Below are 22,530 nucleotides of genomic sequence, written 5' to 3' on the forward strand. Positions count from 1 at the left end.
TAGGGCCCAGGTAATGGCTTTGCTCCGTGCCCTCCACAACATGCACAGTATTGGGTAAAGAGTCTCCCAATGCCTCTTGATTGGAGTACCCTTCACAGCAGCAGGAGGGTGGTGGGTGAGTGAGCTCAAGTACCACAGAGGCAAGGGGATGCCGGGGACGGTATGGGACCCGGGTTCTGTGGAAGGCTACAGTAGGGACCACAGTCAGGCTCTGAGCCTGGACAACGTGGAGAGGGGCAGCGACAGGCCTCATCTCCCTTCTGATCAGCCCAGGGAGGCTTCCTAGAGGAGGGAGCTCCCCTGTCACCTGGACCTAGCCGCAGCGGCCACCCCAGGTCTGTTCCCTGCCTAGTTTTGGCTCCCTGCTCAGCTGTGCTACTAGATGCCCTCCTTCTTCATTTGATCTTGCGTCTGCTTCCCCACGTCAGCTCCTCCCGCGAGCAGAGGGCTGCGTAGGTCACTGCGGTCACCAGGACTGAAGCTGGGGAGGAAAGCTGGCACCCGGTTGCTGCTGTCCCGGTCGCACAGGGCCCACTGGGGCCTCAGTCTCCACATCTGTGAAATGGGTATTTGTGCTCAACCCCGTGCAGACAACAGCTAAATCCGCAGAAGCACAACCTGACTCTTCTGAAGCGGGGAGGTGGGCGGTGGGAGGCGGAGGCGGAGGCGGGGGCGGGGGGGTGGTGGAAAGCAGGGTACGCGCAAGCGCAGTAGTGAGCCTGGCGATGTTCCCCTGGCCCCGCGCCTGCCTGCGGTTTGTCCCCGCCTCTGGCCGGGAGTTTGCGCGTGCGCGCCGGGCGGGAAGTGGGCGGGACCGCCCCGTTCCCCAGCGTCCCCCGCGGCAGCAGGCACTGACGTGGCTGCCGTCAGAGCCGCCATCTTGTGGGAGCGAAACCAACGCCTGCCTCTGACCAGCAGCAGCGCTGCGGCCGTCGAGGGTGAGGCTGGGCAGGGGCCGAGGCGGGGGCGAGGGCCAAGGTGAGGTCTGGCGTGAGTCTGGGCCGGGGCAGTGGGGGCCGAGGCCGGGGTTGAGGTGAGGCCGGACCGGGTTAGGGCCGAGGTGAGGCCAGGCCAGGGGTCGAGGCGGGGAGCCGAGGCCGGGCGGGGGGCCAGGGTCTAATAGAGGCCGGGGCGAGGCGAGACGGGGCGAGGCAGAGGATTGAGTCCAGATTGGGACCCGAGGCCGGGCGGGTGGGTGCGGAGCGCCGAGCCAGGGGTCGAGGCTGGGATGGGGGTCTAGTCGGGGCCGAGCCGGGTCGGAGGCCGTGTCGAGATTGGGGCGGGGGTCAGTCGTGCCGCCGGCTCACTCCTCAAGGCCCCCAGAGCAGTCAGGGCGGACGCCCGGAAGTACGGCCCGCAACGCAGGCTCTCCAGGAAGCCGTGCTTCCTGCTCCGCCTGCGAGACCTCCTGCCTTAGATTCGTTAGGACCAGGAAACTGAGGCCGGCGGCCCGGGACGCGGCCAAGGTCACACGATGGCCCGGGTTTGAGCCCAGTTCCTCTTTGCTCTGGGGACGGGGCCGGTGAGGCGGGGCGGGACCCGGGTTCCTGGGCGGGTGCTCTGGGCCGGGGGTCTGAGTGCGAGCGCTTGTGGCCCCAGGAAGCCCCCAGATGTACGCGCTGGCCGTGTAGGGCCCCTTTATCCAAGCTTGGTGTGCAACCCTGGAATTGCTTACTGGGTTTCTTTGACATGGATAAGAACATTCTTCTGAGCTGGTGAATTTTTAACCTGCCTCTAGAAAGACCTGTCCGGGGTTGATGGCGGCCTCCCTAGCAGAGCGCTCTAAAGGTTTCTTGTTGCCCAGTGCAAGCGGAGGGAGTAAAATGGTAGCTTTGTTAATAAGACTTGGCAATTAATTAGAAAGTACTTAAAATATTAATCAACTAAGCACTTCTGAGCTTCTCAGAACACCAAGTTGCTTTTTTTAAAATGAATCAAGCAAAATTGCACAAGAAGTCATTGGCAGGAGATGTAGTTGATGTAATTGGTGTTGGAGTGGTCAGCACTAGTTCTTGTTTCAGAACAAGTGCTCAGCATTTTTTTTTTCCTGCTAGCTGTTTGCGTGGTTGCTCCTTCTTTTCTGACTGTGTGTGTGTCTAAAGGAGTATGAGATGCCATGGCGCATGCTGTGTGTGGTGTCCTTAAGGGTTTTCAGCAGCCGTCTTGAGTAGCCAAAACTGTAAGAACTTTGAATGCCTGGTGTTGCTAGCTAGGTCCAAAATTAAGAGGAATTGAATGTGTGTATGTGTATATCACAAATCTGGCCACTTTGAGTGTGCTGTCTTCTTCTCAAAGGTTTTCTCTGGTTAATGAGTGGAACATAGTGTGCCTTTTCAGTCGGAATGCTCTGTTGAAGATAAATCCATGTGGCCTGGGCATTAGAAACCTATTTCCCATGAGCGCTAACTTCTGATACAGGTATTCAAAGTTGCTACTTCAGAAAAATTTAAGATAGTTGGTTTGGATAATAGCTGACTCACACGCTGTCTGCTCATCGCTACAAGAAAGTTAGTAGAAAGCAAAAACTGGTTCTGTGCTCCTCACAGTTCTGGTTTTTAAATCATGTGGCCTAGCTATTTGCTTTGCCTCTTGCACAATGTGAAGAGGACATTCAGACCAGCTAAGCCACCTCTACCAAAGAACAGACAGGCTTCAAACTACAATAAGGTGCGTCTTGACTTTTTACTTTAGTAAAATTCAGTGTGGACTATCAGCTACTGAGGTGATCCCAGAATCAAATGGCCGTAGGAATAAACCTAACAAAGGGGAAAAACCTTCATGTAAGTTCATAAATGGTGTATTAGCTTGGTTTGAGAGAGTTGAATCAATTTTCTTCAGATTCTTCAAATTGAATGTTGCTTTGCTATGTGAATTTAAATCTGTTCTTCTTGATCATAGGTCAGGCTCACCAATCGTTTCTGCAGCCTTCCTGAGGGTTATGATCAGTTGCTGAACTGGTGTTCAGATCCAGCTAGTCTGTGCTTGCCATACCATTTATGACTGTCTCTGTGCATGTTGTCCCATACATACCCTTTGAGCTTCCAACCTTTGTAGAATTAGAATGAAGGAAATAAAATGCACATCTGTCAGAGGTGGTTGGGAAAGAAATGTGAAAGATTCTTTTCAGTTGGGATCTTAAATAGGAACTTAGCTCTTTTGCCATCCCTCTACTCCTCATTGTTGTGGATGGTGCTGGAGATATCCTCCTAGCACGATCTGAAGTGAAGTGGTCTTTTGGAAACATTTTGACCTAATAGTGGGTTGGGTGTAACCTTTCTATTGGCAAGTAAAGGGGGGCTTGGGAATGTGTGAGAATGTGTGTGTGGGGGGGGGTGATTTCAGAGTAATTAAGTGTGAGCCAGGTTGAAGGGAGAGGTGCTTCATCAGGGTCTTATCCTCTTATGATTGCTATAAATAAATTCTTTAAAGTATGGTTGTACTGTATCTGTTACCGCTATACAGCTGTATTGTTATTCTGGAAGGTAGTTCAGCATTCTTGGATGTATCAGATGGCCTGATTAGCTGGAAAAAAATGTGGCAAAATTTAGTACCAAAACATCAAAGCTCCTTATTCCTAGAAGAGTCTGTTAGTCCCTCACCCAGTCCTTTCACCCCATTTTCTTCATGTGGGTGGAAAGGAATAGTGTAGCTGCATGTTGCAAGGCCTAACCTCTATATTCCTAACAAATCCATGTTTCCTTGTTTTTGCACACATTGAAGACAAGAGCTTGGCAGCCTATCATTGAAGAGTGGGATTGTCTCTGACTAAAAGGAAGAGACAGAAAAAAGCATACAAGGCAGGCACATTTTACAGACATAGTAATTGGGAGTGGTTCTGGAGGAGGCAAACATTTTTACACACCTAAGGCCACAGGGGTCACTGTTAGTACACAACATAAATGAATAGAAGCCCTTGTTGTGATCCATGTACATTTTCAGAAATTAGAAATGTATAGTACATGTTAGAAACATTAATGTTTAATCAGAATTTAGTAAGTTAAGTTCCTCAGAGGGATGCCTATAAGCCAGAAAAGTTTGCTTCCAAAGAGCAAGTCATATGTAAAATAGCTAACATCTTTCAGTTTGTATTGGGCATCCCACCCACATATTACAATGCTGTATGTGGGAGCCAAACAGAAAGCTTAAACGGAAAGCTTAGTTCTAGGTCTCTGAGATCCTGGTAGTTTTTAACGTGAAGTTTTTTAAGTATCTAGTCAGTTTGACTTAGGGGAAAATGGGCAAGAAAACAATTTCAGGCTTTTGTCTAGACTCACTTGTGAAGAGTAGGAATGAAGGCAAAGTTAGATGTGCCAGCATTTTGATCACAGGATTCAGAATAAAGGGTGTCTTTAAAATACTGCCGTTGGAGTTCCTTGGTAGCCTAGTAGATAAGGGTGCAGTGTTGTCACTGCTGTGGCTCAAGTCATTGGTACAGGACAGGTCCTGTCCCTAGCTTAGGAACTTTTATATGCTGTAGGCACAGGTGCCCCCCCCCCCGCCATTGCTGTTCACAGTGCATTTTCCTATCATCTGTAGATGAGCATGCAGTTGCTAACTGATTGAATTAATTATTACTTTATATTTAAAATAACTATATTTTTTTTGTTAGTTTTAGCATTTCTCTTCCATCAAAGTGATATGAGACCTTGCAAATTCCTGAGGAGATCAGTGAAAATCTATTCTTTGTCACTAGTCGCAGGTACCTGAGGGCAGGTTTAGGAAGCAGATTATGTGCACATTCCTCCTGTGGTATTGAACATTTGCTGAGATGCACATTTGCCCTGAGTAGTTAACTGTATCTCTATAACCCAGATTTCCCCCTCACTGGAATGTTAAAGGAATGTTCAGATTCCACCACACTCATGTACACTTTTAAACTAGTATGAAATTCATTGTTGACTTTAGTTTTTTTTTTTTTTTTCTGGCAAACTAATTTTTAGGAAACGAATGTGTAAATGTGTATGATTAATCTTTTTACTTTTTAATTCTTAAGGCCCTGATAAATGTTCTTTTATGATTCTTCTCTCCGTGACAGTGAATCCCTTGTGTGCCCAAAGAGGTGGCCAGTGGAGAAAGGTAGAGATAGGAAGATGGGTGAGTTCTGGGCAGAAGAGGCTCCGCTGGCAGAGTATAAGGCAACAGGACACAGAAAAAGAAGTGGACCCTGAGTACCTATCTGGAGGCTTGGGAGAAGGTGCCATTTGAGCAGAGATATAAAGGAGTGTGGGGTCCTATAGGTCTTTGGGAGAAACAGGAAGCTTCTCCCAGGCAGGGGAGCAGTAGGTACAAAGGCCCTTAGGTGGGAGTGCACTTAGTGGTTTTGGAGACTTGCCAGGAGCAGAGGAGGAGAGAAAAGCCAATTGGTCCTTGGAGTAGTAGCTCCATGGAAAGGGTATATTGGGAATTTGTGGGAGAATCTTAGACTCTGTCAAACGAGGCGGTCCTGGTATTTAGTACATTTAGTAGCAAGAATTAATTCTTTTTATGTCTTTCATATAGGTGAAAAAAATCTGTTTATGTCTTACACGTAATTCTCTTTCTGTTCATGTACAGAGTCAACTTTGGGATTGGTGTGTGTATGGCTTTAATTTCTGGATTTTCCAGGAATAAGACTGCCTTACAAAATGAAAGGTGATTGTATTTTGTTCTTTGCAGAACCTTACCAAGAATTTTTCTCTGTTTCCAGGGAGTGGGGTGGGGGATGGATTGAGACTCCTTCAGGGACACCACAGGCCCTGAGTATCAGATGGCAGTGCATTTGTGGCAGTCTGTCACTGTTTTTCATTTCCCTGTTAAATTATTTGGGGCAGCATGGGTTTTTTGTCTGATATATATGTTGGTTCGCTTCCCTGGCCTCGCTCAGTGGGTTATGAATCTGGTGTTGGTGTGAGCTATGGTGCAGGATCCAGATGCAGCTCGGATCCTGCATTGCTGTGGCTGGTGCTATAGTTCAGATTGGACCCCAGCCTGGGAACCTCCATGTGCCATGGATGTGGTCCCCCCCCCAAAAAAAAAAAAAAAGATTAAAATTAACATCCCATGGCATTTCTTATCACCACCTCTATGATCCAGAAAGGGAGCTATTTTCTGTTAGAGAAGTTCTCACAAGAACTTCTTCCTGGGCAATACCAGCTTCTTGGAGAGTGAGGCAGAGGGCATTCCAAGTGCTCTAAGTTGGTGCACCTCTCATGCTCCTATCAAGGGTTGCAAGAAGGGCAGGTCTAGCAGGGGGCTTGCTTCAGCATTTGGGGGATCTAACAGAGGCTCCCAGCTATTGCTGCACTTTAGTTTTCTGAGTCCTCCAGGAAGCCCATGTCAGAAAAAGAGATGGGGCTGGAGTTTTTAAATTTTGTTTTCAAAGTGAAAGTTCCTACAGGCAGAAATCAAGTTTTGGAGATTAGTTTAATCACTCACAAAGTCCCCTTGTGCTGAAAAACCCTGCAACTCTTGAGAAGTTTGAGGAAGAAGAACTGGGCACTGGCAGCTCATGGTTAGTCACAGTTCCCTTTTTCTTCAAGGGTGTGTGGAAAGGGATCTCAGTAACCCTGACTTCTCCAGAGCCCCACCCTGGTGCAGGGAGAGGGTCCTATGCAGGTGGCCTCTTTGAGAAGACACAAGAACAGAAACCACAGACTTCAGCACATTTGTGGTAATCACATAATTGAAGTGGAGTGATTAAAAACAAACTAATGTTATTTACTTCACAGCAGGAATCAGAATCCCGAATCACCTTTCCCTTCCTTGTTCTCACTACTAGAATTGAAACATGGGGCTCTTATTTGACAGGCGTGCATGCCCTTTCTGTCAAGGATCATGGGGGTTGAGACTTCAGTAGATGGAGTTGTGTGAATGTGTGAGTTTCTGCAGCTGAAGCTTCTAGCTGCATTGAGAGGACTGACTATAACTGCGGATCAGCCTTTGGCATTGCTTGGTTCAGAAGCCTCTATGAACTAATTTTACCATTGAGGTGAGGTGGAAGGGTAAACACTGTTGTTCCGCTTCAGTTTCACCATCTGTCAGTTGGATTCACTGAGTATTGTTGAGCTTTTTGTGCTTAGAGCTGTTCTTATCACACAGCTACTCTTATACAACTTCGGTGACTGTTAGCCCCATGGTGTGTTGAAGGTGCACTGGGAAAAATAAGGGGGAAAGACACCCACCCTCACCCCCACCCTCTGTGGAAGGTGGCATCTGAGCTTTGCTTCAGAGGTTGTATTAAGGGCTCATTGGGCATGGCATGAATCAGTGTGAGAGGAGACTGGGAGCACACCCGAGGTTGGAACATGGGCCTGAGCATCTTGTTGAGGAGTTCCAAACCAGTGATCCTCATCCACTGGATTGGATTGAAACACAATTCTAATTGACTTCCAAAGGACCACTGATGTGCAGAATTAGTAAGCAGGGAGTTCCTGTCATGGCACAACGGAAATGAATCTGACTATGAACCATGAGGTTGCAGGTTTGATCCCTGGCCTCGATCAGTGGGTTAGGGATCCAGCATTGCCATGAGCTGTGGTGTAGGTTGCAGACATGTTTCTGATCTGGCATTGCCGGCAGCTGTAGCTCCATTAGACCCCTAGCCTGGGAACCTCCACATGCCTCGCAGGTGTGGCCCTAGAAAAGACAGACAAAAAATAAAATAAAATAAAATAAAATCTAACACTAACCAGAACCCAAAAACCACTGTGAACCCTAACACAAAAACTAAGCCGTAAAAAAAAAAAAATTAGTAAGCATTTGGTGGCAGGACACTTTTCTGGGTGTCTGGGTGGTTTAGAGTTCCCCGTAGTTTCTCAAATCCTGCTATGATACCTTTCAATCTAAATTACTTTAATTTCCTTCATTTTCATCTTAATTTGTTATACATTTTAATGTTGTAAGGTCAATACATATTTGTGGTTTTGGTCTTTTGATTTTTACCCCACTCAGTAACAACTTCTTTAGACTTAACTCGTTTGGAGTCAGATAGAGGGTGTATGTGCCCTTAATGCCACATTGGAAGTGCTCATCAGGGTCCAGGGCGCTGACCATTCCACAGTAAGGGGCCCAGGCACCCACCACCAGGTCTGTAGGACCAAGCTATTCTATCACTGCTGCCCTATCCACAGCTAGTATACTCAGAGATCCTGCACAGCTGCAAGAGGCCAGAAAAAGGCCTTGTGCCCAGAGACAAATCTGAGAGAAAATACCAATGAGCAGCCAGTTTTGCCACCAAGATGAATGTACAGATCTGTGAGAGATGCTCCTGATGCAGCATCCCAGTGAGGCCTCAGCTTGTGGGTATCATCAGCCACTTGTTGGAGGCCATGTGACTTTTGGGTTCATAGGTCCTACATGGATATTGCTTTCATTTGGGCTGGCCAGTCTGGTTATATGCTCCCATCGTAGATTTCAGGGCAATGTAAGTGTGTTGGTAATGTGCTTTGAGGGCAGTTATGTTAAAAATAGTAAATAAAACCTTTAAGACTATGAATAAGGGAGAATTAGAAAACATAAGTAAATACGTTCATCAGTTAAATGCTTTGGTTTTTGTGGTTAGTGGTAAGTAGGGTTAATTGCAGTCATTTTCCACATTTGCCTTGTGGTTGGTGTGCTTGTTCCATTAGACAGTAGACAGTGGCTCTTGGGTGTTCATGTTCGTATAGACCAAGAGCTAGATTCATTAGATTCGTGAATGAACCTGATTTCTTATTGTTATTTTAAGGATTTCACCTTGAATCTTAAGCTGACAAAGAGTGATCTAAATTGAAATCGACTGGTTGGGTTGCTCCTCCTAAGAATCATACTTGACAGGAAATTTTGGGATGCAACTTGCAGGTTAAGGACCAGCCTTCAGCCTTCCATTGTTAGCATACTGGCCTCCGGGTTTCTGGCTGGCTTCTGGGTTTCTGGCACTCAGCCTCCTTCCTTGGGGGTAGGTGTGTGGGATTGCTGCAAAGAGGGCAGGTCTAATACCTAATTGATTCCTGCAAAACATCCTGAAAGTTTTGTTGTAAAAAAAAACAAAAAAAGTCTCTTACTGGAACTCACCTTTAGATGCAGACCAGAATTACACAGTTCTAGAATGTTTTTGCATGTTCTTTCGTTTATTCTTTTTCTTTGTATTGAAAGTTCAGAGTCAGGGTAAGTGAAATGGGTAAAGTTGGTCAAAAGGTGCAAACCTCTGGTCATAAGATAAATAAATCCTGGAATGTAAGGTACAGTATGGTGACTGTAGTTCACCATTTGTATTGTATATTTGAAAGTTGCTAAGAGAGTAAATCTTAAAAAATTTTTGCAGGGGAAAAAGGGGTGACTGTGTGAGGTGATGGGAGTTATTTTTGTGGTGATCTGTTCACAGTATATACACATATCAAATCATTATGTTGTACATCTGAAAATAATAGTGTGTATGTCAGTTATATTAGAATAAAACTGAAGGGAAAAAAGTTCAATCAACTTAATCACATCCTTCGAGTGTCTCAGGCGGAATATTCTTCCTTCTGAGGATGTTACTATCTTCATCACAGTCGTGTTAGGCCCGTAAGGTGTATCTATCACTAGTATTGGCACGTTTAATTTTCTTCTTAAACTAATTTTCATAAAATGGTGACAAAATGTAATGCTGTACTCAATTGCTCAATTACAGAAAAATGTCAGCTACAGAAATGAAATGTTGGACTAATAGGATAATGACTTAAGGCTGTATTTAATCTGATGTGCTCAAGTCCCAGGTTGATGTACAGAAAGCAGTTTGTAGCAGATTACAGTATGCAATATTACCTATTAAAGTGCAGGACACCCCCCCTTTAAAATTAAATCCTATACATGTCATTAATTAGGCTTCTTAGTGGTTGATAATCTAAGCACATATGTGACTGCTAGAAGAATGGATTAAATCTTTAAAGAAAATGTTTTATAATGTATATCAATTCCTCAGGAAAATATTCACTTTGTTAATTTTTCTTAAATTAGATACTAAAACTGACATTAGGAACCATAGAGCTATATACATTTTACTCTATGTACCTTACACCTCAATAAACTTGACTTTTATAAAAAGCAAAGAGAACAAAAGTTCTGATGTCACCTAACTCTTCATTTGAGTGGGGGATTCATCTCTGTGATCCCTTATTTACAGAGGGAACAGAGCAGCCCACCACGTCTAAAGCGGAGAATAGAATCCACACTCTTGTTTTTTGCCTCCATGTTTTGCTTCCCAAGCCATGCTCTAGATTAGTGATTTCTTCTTCCTAATGATTCCCAGCAGTTTGGGTCATCTTGATATCTATCGTTACAGAGATTCTGTTAAATAAACCAGCTCTAACAGTTTCACAAAATGCGACAAACTTTCCTTCTGCCTGAGGCAAGCTGCACAACTCTGAATGTAGGGTAGGGCTCTTCCTTGCTTATTCCTTAGTCCTTTGAGGCTTGTTAGGAGGTGCAGCAGATATAGGTAGAAGTTATGGGTACATTTATTTCTCTTCAACAGCTAAACCAGTCACTCCGGATTCATTTACTGGAGTGGAACGGTTGTAAACTCAAGTTTTTTCCTCCCTGCACTGGCTTTCTGAGGGAGGCCCTTTGTTGGCCTTGGCCTGTAGCCTAGTAGATCTTTGCCAACCAGTTGTGTCCTGTTTTTTGCTGTAATGTTGAAATGCCACCCTGTCATTGTTTCTGGTCCTAACAAGAAAAAGAAAAAACTGTTTTTTGGGGAGTTTTTTGTCTTTTTTAGGGCCACACCCATGGCATATGGAGGTTCCCAGGCTAGGGGTCTAATCGGAGCTACAGCTGCTGGCCTATACCACAGCCACAGCAGCTCCAGATCCTAGCCGTGTCTGCAACCTATACCACAGCTCATGGCAATGCCAGATCCCAAACCCACTGAGTGAGGCCAGGGATCGAACCTACAACCTCATGGTTCCTATTGGATTCGTTAACCACTGAGCCACAACAGGAACTCCAAAACAAAATGTTCTTTTTTTTTTTTTTTTTTTTTTTTTGGTCTTTTCTAGGGCCGCACCCACAGCATATGGAGGTTCCCAGGCTAGGGGTCTTATCCAGCCGCAGTCACCTGCCTACACCAGGGCCACAGCAGTGCCAGATCCGAGCCGTGTCTGCAACCTACACCACAGCTCATGGCAGCACTGGATCCATAACCCAGTGAGTGAGGCCAGGTATTGAACGCAACCTCATGGTTCCTAGTCAGATTCGTTAACCACTGAACCACAACGGGAACTCCGAAAAAAAAAAACTGTTCTAAAGGGACTGCATCTGCTCAGGAAAGAGACATGCTGTTGTTACTTTTACATCTTTTCACGCACAAAGGTGGGCTCAAACAAGGGCTCTTTTGAGAAAGTCAGTGTCTTCACAGCTAACAGATACTCACGATTAGTACAGTGAACTGGAAAAACAGGTTTTGACCTGAGTGGGAGGGATCCTGGTGGAGGAAAGGGTGAAATACTAAATAGGCCTAGGCTGGGTGTCCTGCAAGTTACAACCTGTGCAGAGAGGCCAGGAAACAACTCTGGTGGTCACTGTTGAACATTTTTACTGTGACAAATTCTGTGTTAGGTCAGGAGCCACCAGGGTCCCTGGACCAGGTGCGGGGCAGGTATAGATTTCCTGTATAGTGGGAGAGACCAAGTGTTATGTGTAGCATCTTAAACCCTAGAGTTCATACTCATCCCCGTCCAGGTTCAGCCACCAAATGTGTGGCCCACTCCCTCTTTGGGGCTCCAGGACTTGGACAAGTTTAAAAAACATGTGTGGAGGGCAAGGACCACGTTGGTAACCAGACTGCAGGGCCAAGACAGGCCAGGGACAGTGAGTGGGCAAACACATTGGGCTCTGAGGGAACTGCCAAGAGCATGACAGGAGGAGGAGGAGGTTCTTGGACTGCTCAGTGTCACGGCTGTGACTTGACTGTATTCTGAGACTGACGTGCATGTCGTTGGTCTGCTTTCAGGCCCATTTTCCTAGAATGTTCCAATAGTTTCACATTGGGATTGGGGAGAATACTGATAACTTTTTCATCCCATAGGCCCAGGTTTTGTGTCAATTTGTACACAAAGTATAAATAGCAGTCTTCCATCCTGCCTCCATAGCGCCTTCTCTGCCTTGTTCTAAATGAGCATACTAATACTGTTTCTCTCTGTGTCAGCTTTGGACAGTGAGGGTTGGCCCTTGAGACCACAAACAAGTTCTGGCCTTAGCTTCCCAATACCCAGCAGTGACAGTCACAGTATCATGACTGAATAAATATTGTTCACTGCTGAGTCACGTGACTGGCTTATGTTTTCTCTCAGGAAATCTTAAAATGACTTCCTTTTTTTCATTTTCATCCTTGGCTTTTTCGGTGTACCTGTCATTGGTTTTCCCCAGTTCCCCTAGAATTGCCAAACCCCACGTTTAAACCAGTATAGGTACACATTCCTCTTTTCCTAAAACAGCTCCTTCTGGCTTCAGCTTGGGCCGGTTGCTGTGCAGTCCTGCCGCTGTATCTCCCTGTTGCTTTGGTGGGGGGCTCTGCATGCCTGTGGCAACCTCTAGAAGGCTGCATATGTGATGCCTTGCACTTTTGACCCCTTGGTTCTGCTTGACACTGAATTTTGCTTTGGCTGATACAGAATTATAGGTTGAAAACACTGCTAATGTTTCTCTTGGGGGAGCAGTTTTAGGTTCACCACATAATTAAGAGAAAGGCACAGAGATTTCTGATAAACGCATAGCCTTCCTTACTATCAGCATCCCTCAGTGGAGCAGTGCATTTGTTACAGTTGATGAACCTACATTAACACATCATCCAGAGCCCACAGTTTGTTTACATTAAATTTCACTCTTGGTATTGTGCATTCTGTAGGTTTGGAAAAGTGTATTAATGACATTTCTACCGTTGCAGTATCATACAGAATAGTTTCACTGCCCTAAAAATCATTTTGTATTCTTTGTAACCCTGCAAAACCACCGAAAAGATCTTTTTACTATCTCCACCGTTTTGCCTTTTCCAGAATGTCACATAGTTGGAATCATACAGTGTATAGTATTCTTAGATTGGCTTCTTTTCACTTAATAATGCACATTTAGGCTCCTCTGTGTCTTTTCATGTCTTGATAGCTCTTTTAACTATTGAATAATATTCTGTTGTTTGCATCTACTCATCTACTGAAGGACTTTGTGGTTGCTTCCAAGTTGTGGCAATTATGAATAAAACTTTTGTAAACATCAGTGTTGCAGGTGTCTGTGAATATTAGTTTTCAGATCCATTGGGTAAATACCAAGGAGTGTGGTTGCTGAATTATATGGTTAGAGTATGTTTTGTGAAAAACCTCCACACTGTTTTCCTATTGGCTGTACTAGTTTTGCATTCCCACTAGCAATGAGGAAGAATTCCATTGTTCTGCATCCTTGCCATTGCCAGGTTGTGTTGTGGATTTTGGCCTTTGGTCATACTAATAGGTGTGCAGTAGTAGTTCATTATTTTAATTTGCATTTTCCTGGGGACTTATGATGAGCATCTTTAATATGTTTTTTGTTTGTTTGTTTGTTTGTTTTGTCTTTTTAGCTACTTCTTGGGCTGCTCCAGCGGCATATGGAGGTTCCCAGGCTAGGGGTCGAAATCAGAGCTGTAGCCACCGGCCTACGCCAGAGCCACAGCAACACAGGATCCGAGCCGCGTCTGCAACCTGCACCATAGCTCACGGCAACGCCGGATCGTTAACCCACTGAGCAAGGGCAGGGACCGAACCCGCAACCTCATGGTTCCTAGTCGGATTCGTTAACCACTGCGCCACGATGGGAACTCCCAATATCTTTGATCCATTTTAAAAAATGTTTTTCTGGCCACGCCTACAGCATGTGGAAGTTCCCAGACCAGGGATCAAACCTGAGCCATAGCAGTAACCAGAGCCACAATGGTGACAACACTAGATCCTTAACATGCTGAACCACGAGGGAACTCTCCCTTTTTAATTTAATATAAAGTTGTTATTGTTGAGTTTTAAGTGGTCTTTGTATATTTTAGATGATAGTCCTTTATCAGATGTATATCTTGGAGATAATTTCTCCTAGTCAGGTTTTGTCTCTCACAGAGAAGAATTTTATAATTTTAATGAAGTCTAGCTTATCAGTTATTTCTTTCTTGGGATCCTGTCTTTGGTGTTGTTATCTACCATGTCCAAGTTAGATGTTGGTTTAAATTGCTCCTAGTTTCCTCTTTTTAAAATTGTGTGTTTCACTTAGGCTGTGAAATCTGCCATGTCTCTGTATCCTAATGCCCTGTTATTTGTGGGCATCAGATCCCCTCATCATGTTGATACTGAGCCTGTGTGTGTGTGTGTGGGGGGGGGTGTTATGGGTTTTGTTTTTATTGTTTTTTCTTTTTAAATAGTATATTTTCTGTTTTGCTTCTCTTAAGATTTCTGTCTGTTTCAGTCATTTCCATTAGGGTCTTCTTAAAGGGAGTTAGGAGCTGTTTGGGGGCCTCCAGATGCAAGAATCCATAGGTCCTTGGTTTGAGGCCTCCAGGTCTCATGAGCAGGTCCACCTGGGCACTGTGCCTCCCTGTTGACTTCACTGTATCCCTCTGCACTGTATCCCACTGCACCCCATGCCTTCTGCCTGGATAGTAGAATCAGAGCTCCTGGTTTACTTACTCCAAAAAGGTCCCACTTGGTCAGATTTAGATCTCACCAAAATTTGTTGTCTTCCCACCCTCCACACCCCCAACACTTCTCTCTGTCCTTTTGAGTCAGTCATCACTTTTCTTTATTGGTAGTGATTTTAGGAGTAAGTTGAGATAAATGTGTGAGTTCAGTTCCTTCTGTCCTCCATAATTTATCATCCTCTATGTTTAGGAAAATTGGCTGGCTGCAACAAAGGAAGTATATATTAAAGATCTTTTTTTAAGTTTTCATTTTATATATAGGTAGTATTCAAAATCGAAAAGAAAAAAGTATCAAGTGCACTGAAGCCTGCTGGAAGGGGCTCTACTGGGCACACTTAGACCCACTGGGGTGGTTGTTCTGATCCACTGAATAAACTAGAATGCATGAGTTCATGCCATATCAGTACACAAAGAAGGGAATGGTGGTTCCTTGCAGTAGAATACTAACAGCTTTGAGAATGACTAAATAGAAAATCACCGTTTTGACAGTTTTCATAGCAGTAATTCAGCCAGGAAATGTCAGAGTGCTGAAACTAGAGGGTGGAAGTTGGATGAGGAGCAGGACATGTACATAGTCACCCAGTCCTCACTGATGACTAGGCAAAAAGTATCTTACAGTGGAGACTTGGCAAACTTAAGTGGAGATCTGGCAACTCCACCTGAGCCTGTCATCAGAGGTGACATGGAACAGTGGGGATCTGGGGCACACCCCCCAGGTGGAGTACAGTGGTGCATGCCTGGTTACCCCAGCAACATCCATCCAAAGCCCAAAGACTGGGAGCTCATGGTTACTTCCAGGGATGGGGGATTAGGAATGTAGGGCAAAGCCCCTTCCTAGCCTTGACAGTGGCTTCCATCCACCAACACCCTCTCAGTGATCCACGTGCAAGTAGCTCCCCACCTGCTTGGAACAAGTTCTCTGGTTCATTTGGTTTTCTGTCAACACTCACACAGAGTTCTTTACAGTTGAAAGCTACCACAGTGTGGCTTCACTTAGATGCTAAAAATCCAGATTCCTTAGCTTTCAGCATTTGAACTTTCTCCCTTCTTGTTTGCAACTAAAACTGTTAAAGAGTGAAAGTGCTGAATGTGGAGGGGCCAGGCCTAGGCAGCCTTGGTGCCCTGGGGACATTTCAGGATGGGAGATCTCCTCTTCCCATGAGCAGCACTCTCCCACAAATGACAAATTACGGTCACTTGTGCCTTCCTGCAGATCTGGGTGTCTGGGGCTGGCTGGGCTCTGACCTTGTGTCCCAGCCAGCTTGATGGTATCCCAGTGTTTCTGCTCTACTGGGTAAGGAAAGCCTGGGAGGAACATGTTCTTGTGTGAGCATGTTGCTACACGGAATAGGCCTTCTCTCAAGGATAGCACTGACCATAGCTTTCGGCAAAGTTTCCCCTGACAGGCTCTCCAGGACCGTTGCTGTGAGTTCACCTTTGGACTGCATGCCTTCATGTGCTACCCTAGAGCCCAAGTGTTTTCACCCCCTGGTCCTACCTGCAGGATGTGCTAAGCTCTCAGCATGTTAATAAAGGTTGGCTTTTGGTCTCTGCCATGGGCCCTTCTAGCTCCTTGTGCTTTGGTCATCTTAACATGGACTGTGTTTCACTGAGACTTGGGGCAGTTGGGAGGAATGGTAGGACCTGGCAGTGGTTGTTTCTGGCTCCTTGAAGAGCTCTGTTAGATGGTGGAGAATCTAGCATTCATTTGAAAGCCACACCTCTTCATGCATGTTGGACATTACCTCCCACAGTGGCAGGTTGAAGGTCTTAAAGGTAAGTTGCCCTGTGACCTTGGGCATCATTTCCAGAGATAATGGCAGCAGCTGTTTCAAATTCCGGTCATCCTTATTCTAAGATTCCCATACTCTCCGTTCTAAGGGTAATTTGGGGGCTCAAGAAGCAGGTGGACGGGTTTGTCTTGTTTGGAAACCAAGTTATTTATCGGCTTATGCCTTGAGTTTCCAGGAGAGATAGCAGAGCCTCTGTCTGCCTGTGGGTGAGTGGGTAGGGGTGGTCTCTCAAGCTGCTCCTGTTCTGCTGACCCTGGGCAGCACAGAAAGAGACCCAGGGGCTTCTTGTTTCGACAGGTTTCTCTGGCCAGTGTTGCTCCCACCAGTCTACAGCATGGGGAATATCTTTGCAAACCTCTTCAAGGGCCTTTTTGGCAAGAAAGAAATGCGCATTCTCATGGTGGGTCTAGATGCTGCGGGAAAGACCACCATCCTGTACAAACTGAAGCTGGGTGAAATCGTGACCACCATTCCCACTATAGGTGAGGAGGCCGGGCCTCGGAGGCTAAGGGGTAGCAGTGGCTCTAGGGAGATGCTCACCTTGGGTCTTACTCCTCCAGGCTTCAACGTGGAAACCGTGGAGTACAAGAACATCAGCTTCACCGTGTGGGACGTGGGCGGCCAGGACAAGATCCGGCCACTGTGGCGCCACTACTTCCAGAACACGCAGGGTGAGGGTGGAACCCAGTTGTACCCCTCAAGGAGGGCCATGGCCTGTAGGAGAGGTCGGGGATGTCCTCGGTGCCTACACTAATGCTCACTCCTCCCTTTGCAGGTCTCATCTTTGTGGTAGATAGTAATGACAGAGAGCGTGTGAATGAGGCCCGAGAGGAGCTCATGAGGATGCTGGCAGAAGACGAGCTCAGGGACGCTGTTCTGCTTGTGTTTGCTAACAAACAGGTATGCATGACTGAGCTACCCTGTTTGCTGGGTGGTGGGCACATGTCAGGTGGTTGGCCTCTCAGGTCTGAGGGTCTGATGAGGGAGTAACAGGACGGGTGGAAAGGGTTCCATGCAGTTTCCTTGACCCATGCCTATTGTGCTGCCTCTCCCACCAGGACCTTCCCAATGCCATGAATGCAGCCGAGATCACCGACAAGCTGGGCCTACACTCTCTGCGCCACAGGAACTGGTACATTCAGGCCACCTGTGCCACCAGTGGTGATGGGCTCTATGAGGGACTGGACTGGCTGTCCAATCAGCTCCGGAACCAGAAGTGAGCTGTACACCTCTCTCCTCCCCTCTCACTCCCTCTTCTACCCTTGCTTTACTCTCATGTGGCAAACGTGCCCCTGTGGTGTGAGTGCCAGAAGCTGTCTCCATGGTCAGTCACAGTGTGCTTCACCATGCTGTAAATGTGCAGACGCAGCCTGCAACTGGGTTTTTATTTAATGTAAATAGTTTTTGTTTCCAATGAGGCAGTTTCTGGTACTCCTATGCAATATTACTCAGCTTTTTTTATTGTAAAAAGAAAATCAACCCACTGTTTAGTACTGAGAAAGGATTTTAGGCACACGGGTCCTCTAGAAGTCACGTGTCAGACAGGCCCAATCCTCCTCCTCTGGGCTTTAGATCTGTGTTGAGATCCATTTTGGTGGTTGGTTTTTAACCCAAACTCAGTGCATTTTTTAAAAATAGTTACAAATACAAGATAAGGAGAACACTTGAACACACAGAAGGGAGAAATGTGCCTAGTGTAGGTTCTGCAGTAATCACCTGAGTCCAGTCCACTGGTGGTCTGTTTCCCATTGGGAACATGAAATGAAATGGAGCAGAACCAGCCATGATCCATTCTGCATGGTCACAATAGGATCCCTCTGATTGGCTCTGTCTTGGGTCATCCCACACCCCATTGCGTTTTTGCTTGTATTTGTGCTCACATGGCCGCCCAGGAGATGGACTGGAGCTGCAGCCACTGCTCCCAGACCCCTTGGAGGAACCCCAGCCTTTTCTTGAGTCAACATGGGCACCTTGGTTGGAACACTCTGGCTGGAGCGGGAGCCCTGCAGTCCCCTTGCTTGCCTGCTCCGGGCTCTCTGGGGTCTCACCAGCAGGAGCATGGGTGGTCATCCTAGAGCCCCAGCCCCTTGGAGCCCCTGTCTACATGTGCTTTCACGCCCTTAGCCTGCAGGGGTCAGATTTGCCATCGAAAATGATAACCTCTACTTTTTTCTTTTGTATTTTGATAAACACTGAAGAAGCTGGAGCTGTTAAACTTTATCTTGGGGAAAACCTCAGAACTGGTTTATTTGGTGTCGTGGAACCTCTTACTGCTTTCAATACACGATTAGTAATCAACTGTTTTGTATACTTGTTTTCAGTTTTCATTTCGACAAACAAGCACTGTAATTACAGCTATTAGAATAAAATCTCTTAACTATTTCGTGGCTCTCCCATGTTTGGGTGCTCCTGATTGACAGCCTGACTCCTAAGAGGTGGGCAGGGACAGCAGCTTGGTCTTCACCTAGGGAGGCCAGCATTGCCCTGACCTGTTCCATTCCCTTTCTGTCCACTCCTTCCCATCTTCATTTCCCTGTGGCCAGGTGTGGGTATGTCCCAGTGCCCTTGTGGTGACTTCCTCATTGCCTCATTGTTGGCAGTCCAGCCCTTGGTCCCAGTCTTTGCAATGCCAGCTTCTAAGGGACAGCAGGGTCACCACATGGGGTATGCCCAAGAGGCTAGGGCCAGGGGTGGTTTATGGAGGAGGCCCTTCACCCTTCCTAAGTGCCCCCGGCCACATTCCCATGTTGCTACTACAATGATTGTGCCTGGCTAGGTGCTTTGTGCCATAGACCCCCTCCCTCTTGACCTGGAGCCCTTCTTGGCACACTGGGTGGGGCAATTGGCAGGCCAAAGCCCAGGTGTCCTTCCCCCAGGAGGCAGGCCACCTAGATAATAGTCTGACAGGTTGAAAACCAGTTGTCCGTTCTGAAGACAGAATTCCCTCATTTCTTTTAAAATCAGAAATAAGAATCTCATAATAATGACTCCAGCCTGGGTTTTGTCTTTATTCTATTGTGTCTATAAAATGTTTTCATTTTTTTCTGTGGACAGCCTGGTTGTATGCACCTCCCAGCCAGGGGGAGGGAGCCCAGTGCCTTTGCAGCAGACACATGGAGGTAGGTAGGACAGTCAGTGGTTAGGAAGTCCCTTAGTGACCTGGGGAGACAAGCATGGCCTCAGGTACAAGTCCAAGTCCACCTCTTCATGATCTAAGTGCCCAGCTCAGGTTGCCCCTCCTAGCATGCTCACCCCTCTGCAGCTGAGCCCCTTTGACCCGTGTGGCCTCCTTCTGGCCACACATGACCCAGGGCTCTTGGTCAATATGAGACTCCGAGATGCTGACCACCAAAAGGACAGTGCCCTTCCCAGTGGGATCACAGGTAGCCTTGCTAGAACCCAAGAGATCACATCTTCACACATCACTTTTTTTTTTTTTTTTTTGTCTTTTTTTTTTTTTGCTATCTCTTTGGGCCGCTCCTGCAGCATATGGAGGTTCCCAGGCTAGGGGTCGAATCCGGAGTTGTAGCCACTGGCCTAAGCCAGAGCCACAGCAACGCGGGATCCAAACCGCATCTGCAACCTACACCACAGCTCACGGCAACGCCAGATCGTTAACCCACTGAGCAAGGGCAGGGACCGAACCCGCAACCTCATGGTTCCTAGTTGGATTTGTTAACCACTGCGCCACGACGGGAACTCCCACACATCACTTTCTATTATGACATATGATAGCAACCTTCCCTTTAGTATGAAACACTTTCCACTTAAAATAAGTTTATTTACGTACAAAGAGTGAGTCAATACAAAGAAAAATAAAAGCAGCCGTAGTAGGCCACAGTTAAGCCTCTTTCGAGGCCTGGGGTGATCCCCATAGGCTAGCCCTTCAGATCTCTGGATCTCAGTTGCTGTCCTGCCGGCGCTTCCTCTTGCAACAAGGCGAGGAGTTGGGATCATGCCTAGGGAGACCGGGGGACACCTGGCTTGAGGGCCCCTGCCTGCCCAGTACTCCCCGCCTCTTTACCCCCAGGCAGCTGCACCTACTGGATGGAAGAAGGGGACAGTGAGGAATGTGACCCCCTCCCATGCTCCTTTTCTTTCTTTCTCTTCTCTTTCTTGTGTTTTTTCTTCTTTTTCTTCTCTTTCTTGCTCTTCCTGTGGCTCTCAGGGCTGCAAGGGGACACAAAGTGCCAGTGCCTCTGGGGCTTTGGAATCTAGCCAGGGATGGGGCTGCTGCAGTAGCCACTAACCATGTGTAGCCATTTCAACCTGAAGTCACTAAGGGCAACTCCTCAGTACCACCTGTAGCCAGCAACTACCACGGTCGGGGGCACAGACCCTTACTTGCATTCCAATCGTGGCAGAAAATCTGACGATCTCATGGCCCCTTTCCAACCCTCCCACTGCGATTTTCCCCACTCCCACTCCACCCTGCACTCTTGGGGCCAAATTGTGATCCCCTCCTGTGCCACTCACACCCCTCGCTGGGCAGCTAAAGCAACGGGAAGGGGAAGTGGTTCACCACCCCACCCGCCCCAGACCCCGGAAAGTGACTCATGTCTGAACATTCTCTTGGGCCCCTGATCCCACTGAGGAGTCAGGGGGCAAGTGGAACCGCCCCAGGGCTCACAACCTCCAGCGGCTCCCCCCCAAAAAAAGGCTGGAGCTAGGAATTTTACTGTCTGGTGGAGCAAACAACATGCAGAGCGAACCGAGTTCTGTGTCCTAGTAGCACGGGTAGGGTCCACTTATCCAGCCCTTACCCTGGCTCCACCTTCTCCTCTGACCGAGGCTTCCTCTTGGCCGAAGCCAGGGAGACCCCTGGCCGACTGCTCTCCACGCGGTGGTGCTGCCAAGAAAAGCCACTCTGGGGGTGTGCGGGCCTGAGAACCATCCAGAAAGCCAGTAGGGTCCCTTCGAGGGGAGACGATTTGCCCCACGGCTTTCAACAGGAAGGGACACTCATCCCCACCCCCACCCCAACATGGGATAACCAGGATGTCGGGAGGAATTACCGTGAACACCGAAAGCCCCAGTTTAGCGGCCTCTTTGTCTTCCCGTGACAGCGCCACTCGCCCTGCAGAGCCACTGCGGGGACGCGGGTGGGGACCCCCCCCCACAGTGAGACACCCTCTCCCGACAGCGAGGACCACCCCATCCCCACCCGTAGGCCTCCCTAGAGAAGTGATGAGTTCAGACGACCCATAACGGCTTCCACCTGGGCGGCTGACAGCGCCGAACCCCGGGGAATTGCACCCTCGCGATTTCTGGGGTCCCCGAGGACCACCTCCCCAGCCCCGCACCTGGAGCTGCCCAGGCCCAGGAGCCGGTCCACTCCCTTCTCGGGGTCACTTCCTTCCCGCTTACAGACTTCGACAAAGTCCTGTGGGTGGGGGGGAGTGCAAGCGCTCACCACAGCGTGGGGTCTGCCCCCCCGCCCCATCCCGCCCCCGTCCTCCAAGAGGGCCCACCTCTCACCTCCTTGCTCAGGCCCGTGGGCTGCTTCCTTACGTTCTTGTAGCCTCTGCGGGGGCCGCGCGTGAGCTTCAGAGAGTGGCGGGCCTCTCCTCGGCCCGCGCCCCCGCCCCCGCCCAGCCCCGGTCTCCGCCCTACCCCCAACCAGGAGGTAATTCCCCCCCGCCCCCAAGCTCCCGAGGCTCACTCACAACGCTGCCATAAGCGCTTCCTGCTCCGCCTGCCTCACGGCCTCCAGCTCCTGTTCCCGGCTCAACCCCGCGCCGTGCGCCCGGCCCTTGGCGTACCAGGTGAGGTCACGGCCCTTCTGCCAGCGGCCCACCGGGGCCATCAGCGAGTTGCCTGCGGGATACCGAGCGCCGAGTCCTCGGTACGGCGCTGCAGGTTGGCGTACCTCCAGCCCGAGAGACACCCCCGCCGCCACCCTGGGTCCCGGCACCCCGCTCACCCAGGTAGTTCTCCCTCTGTTTGTCAGTCTTCACATCCTCCCAGCTAAACTGATCCTGCCCACCGCGCACTCCACCCCGGCTGGAGCCGAACATGGTGCCGGCTTCCCGCTACCCAGGCCCCACCGGCCCCCGTTTCCACCCCGCGTCGCACGCAGTGACGTCATGCGCG

At 48.1% G+C, this 22,530-nt stretch overlaps 2 protein-coding genes and 1 long non-coding RNA gene across 23 annotated transcripts; 2 read left to right on the top strand and 1 right to left on the bottom strand.

Moving 5' to 3' along the window:
• Positions 1–868: 868 nt before the first annotated feature.
• Positions 869–18,820, top strand: ARF1 (ADP ribosylation factor 1). 6 transcript variants are annotated; one of them, XM_085008412.1, is made up of 6 exons: positions 5,041–5,094; positions 5,554–5,631; positions 16,735–16,919; positions 16,998–17,108; positions 17,213–17,337; positions 17,496–18,820. In XM_085008412.1, exons 2-6 carry the CDS (start codon positions 5,579–5,581, stop codon positions 17,655–17,657), a joined length of 636 nt encoding a protein of 211 aa, XP_084864538.1. In that variant the 5' UTR covers positions 5,041–5,094; positions 5,554–5,578; the 3' UTR covers positions 17,658–18,820.
• LOC146405398 (uncharacterized) lies at positions 10,879–15,651 on the top strand. The gene is made up of 2 exons (XR_014836608.1): positions 10,879–11,076; positions 11,115–15,651. It is a non-coding gene; the product is annotated as an uncharacterized LOC146405398 (long non-coding RNA).
• A 1,277-nt stretch (positions 18,821–20,097) lies between the features above and the next one.
• C2H1orf35 (chromosome 2 C1orf35 homolog) lies at positions 20,098–22,517 on the bottom strand. Of its 16 annotated transcripts, none has more exons than XM_013994579.3 (8): positions 22,361–22,492; positions 22,104–22,254; positions 21,916–21,961; positions 21,741–21,820; positions 21,453–21,525; positions 21,201–21,351; positions 20,482–20,607; positions 20,098–20,396 (listed from the first exon to the last, which is right to left on the bottom strand). In XM_013994579.3, the coding sequence occupies exons 1-8, from the start codon at positions 22,452–22,454 to the stop codon at positions 20,113–20,115; spliced, it is 1,005 nt and encodes a 334-aa protein (XP_013850033.1). In that variant the 5' UTR covers positions 22,455–22,492; the 3' UTR covers positions 20,098–20,112. The 16 variants fall into 16 exon arrangements, 13 of the variants coding, with proteins under 13 accessions (XP_013850033.1, XP_013850035.1, XP_084865337.1 ...); XR_014836293.1 differs by having other exon boundaries at positions 20,198–20,396; positions 21,201–21,320; NM_001244890.2 differs by having other exon boundaries at positions 20,198–20,396; positions 21,201–21,286; positions 22,361–22,517.
• Positions 22,518–22,530: the final 13 nt, after the last annotated feature.

Source organism: Sus scrofa, chromosome 2 (assembly GCF_054392235.1).
Source record: "Sus scrofa isolate SSC_HxYL_T2T_F1_AM1 chromosome 2, Sscrofa_HxYL_maternal_Yorkshire_Landrace_v2.0, whole genome shotgun sequence".
NCBI classification, from domain to species: Eukaryota; Metazoa; Chordata; class Mammalia; order Artiodactyla; family Suidae; genus Sus; species Sus scrofa.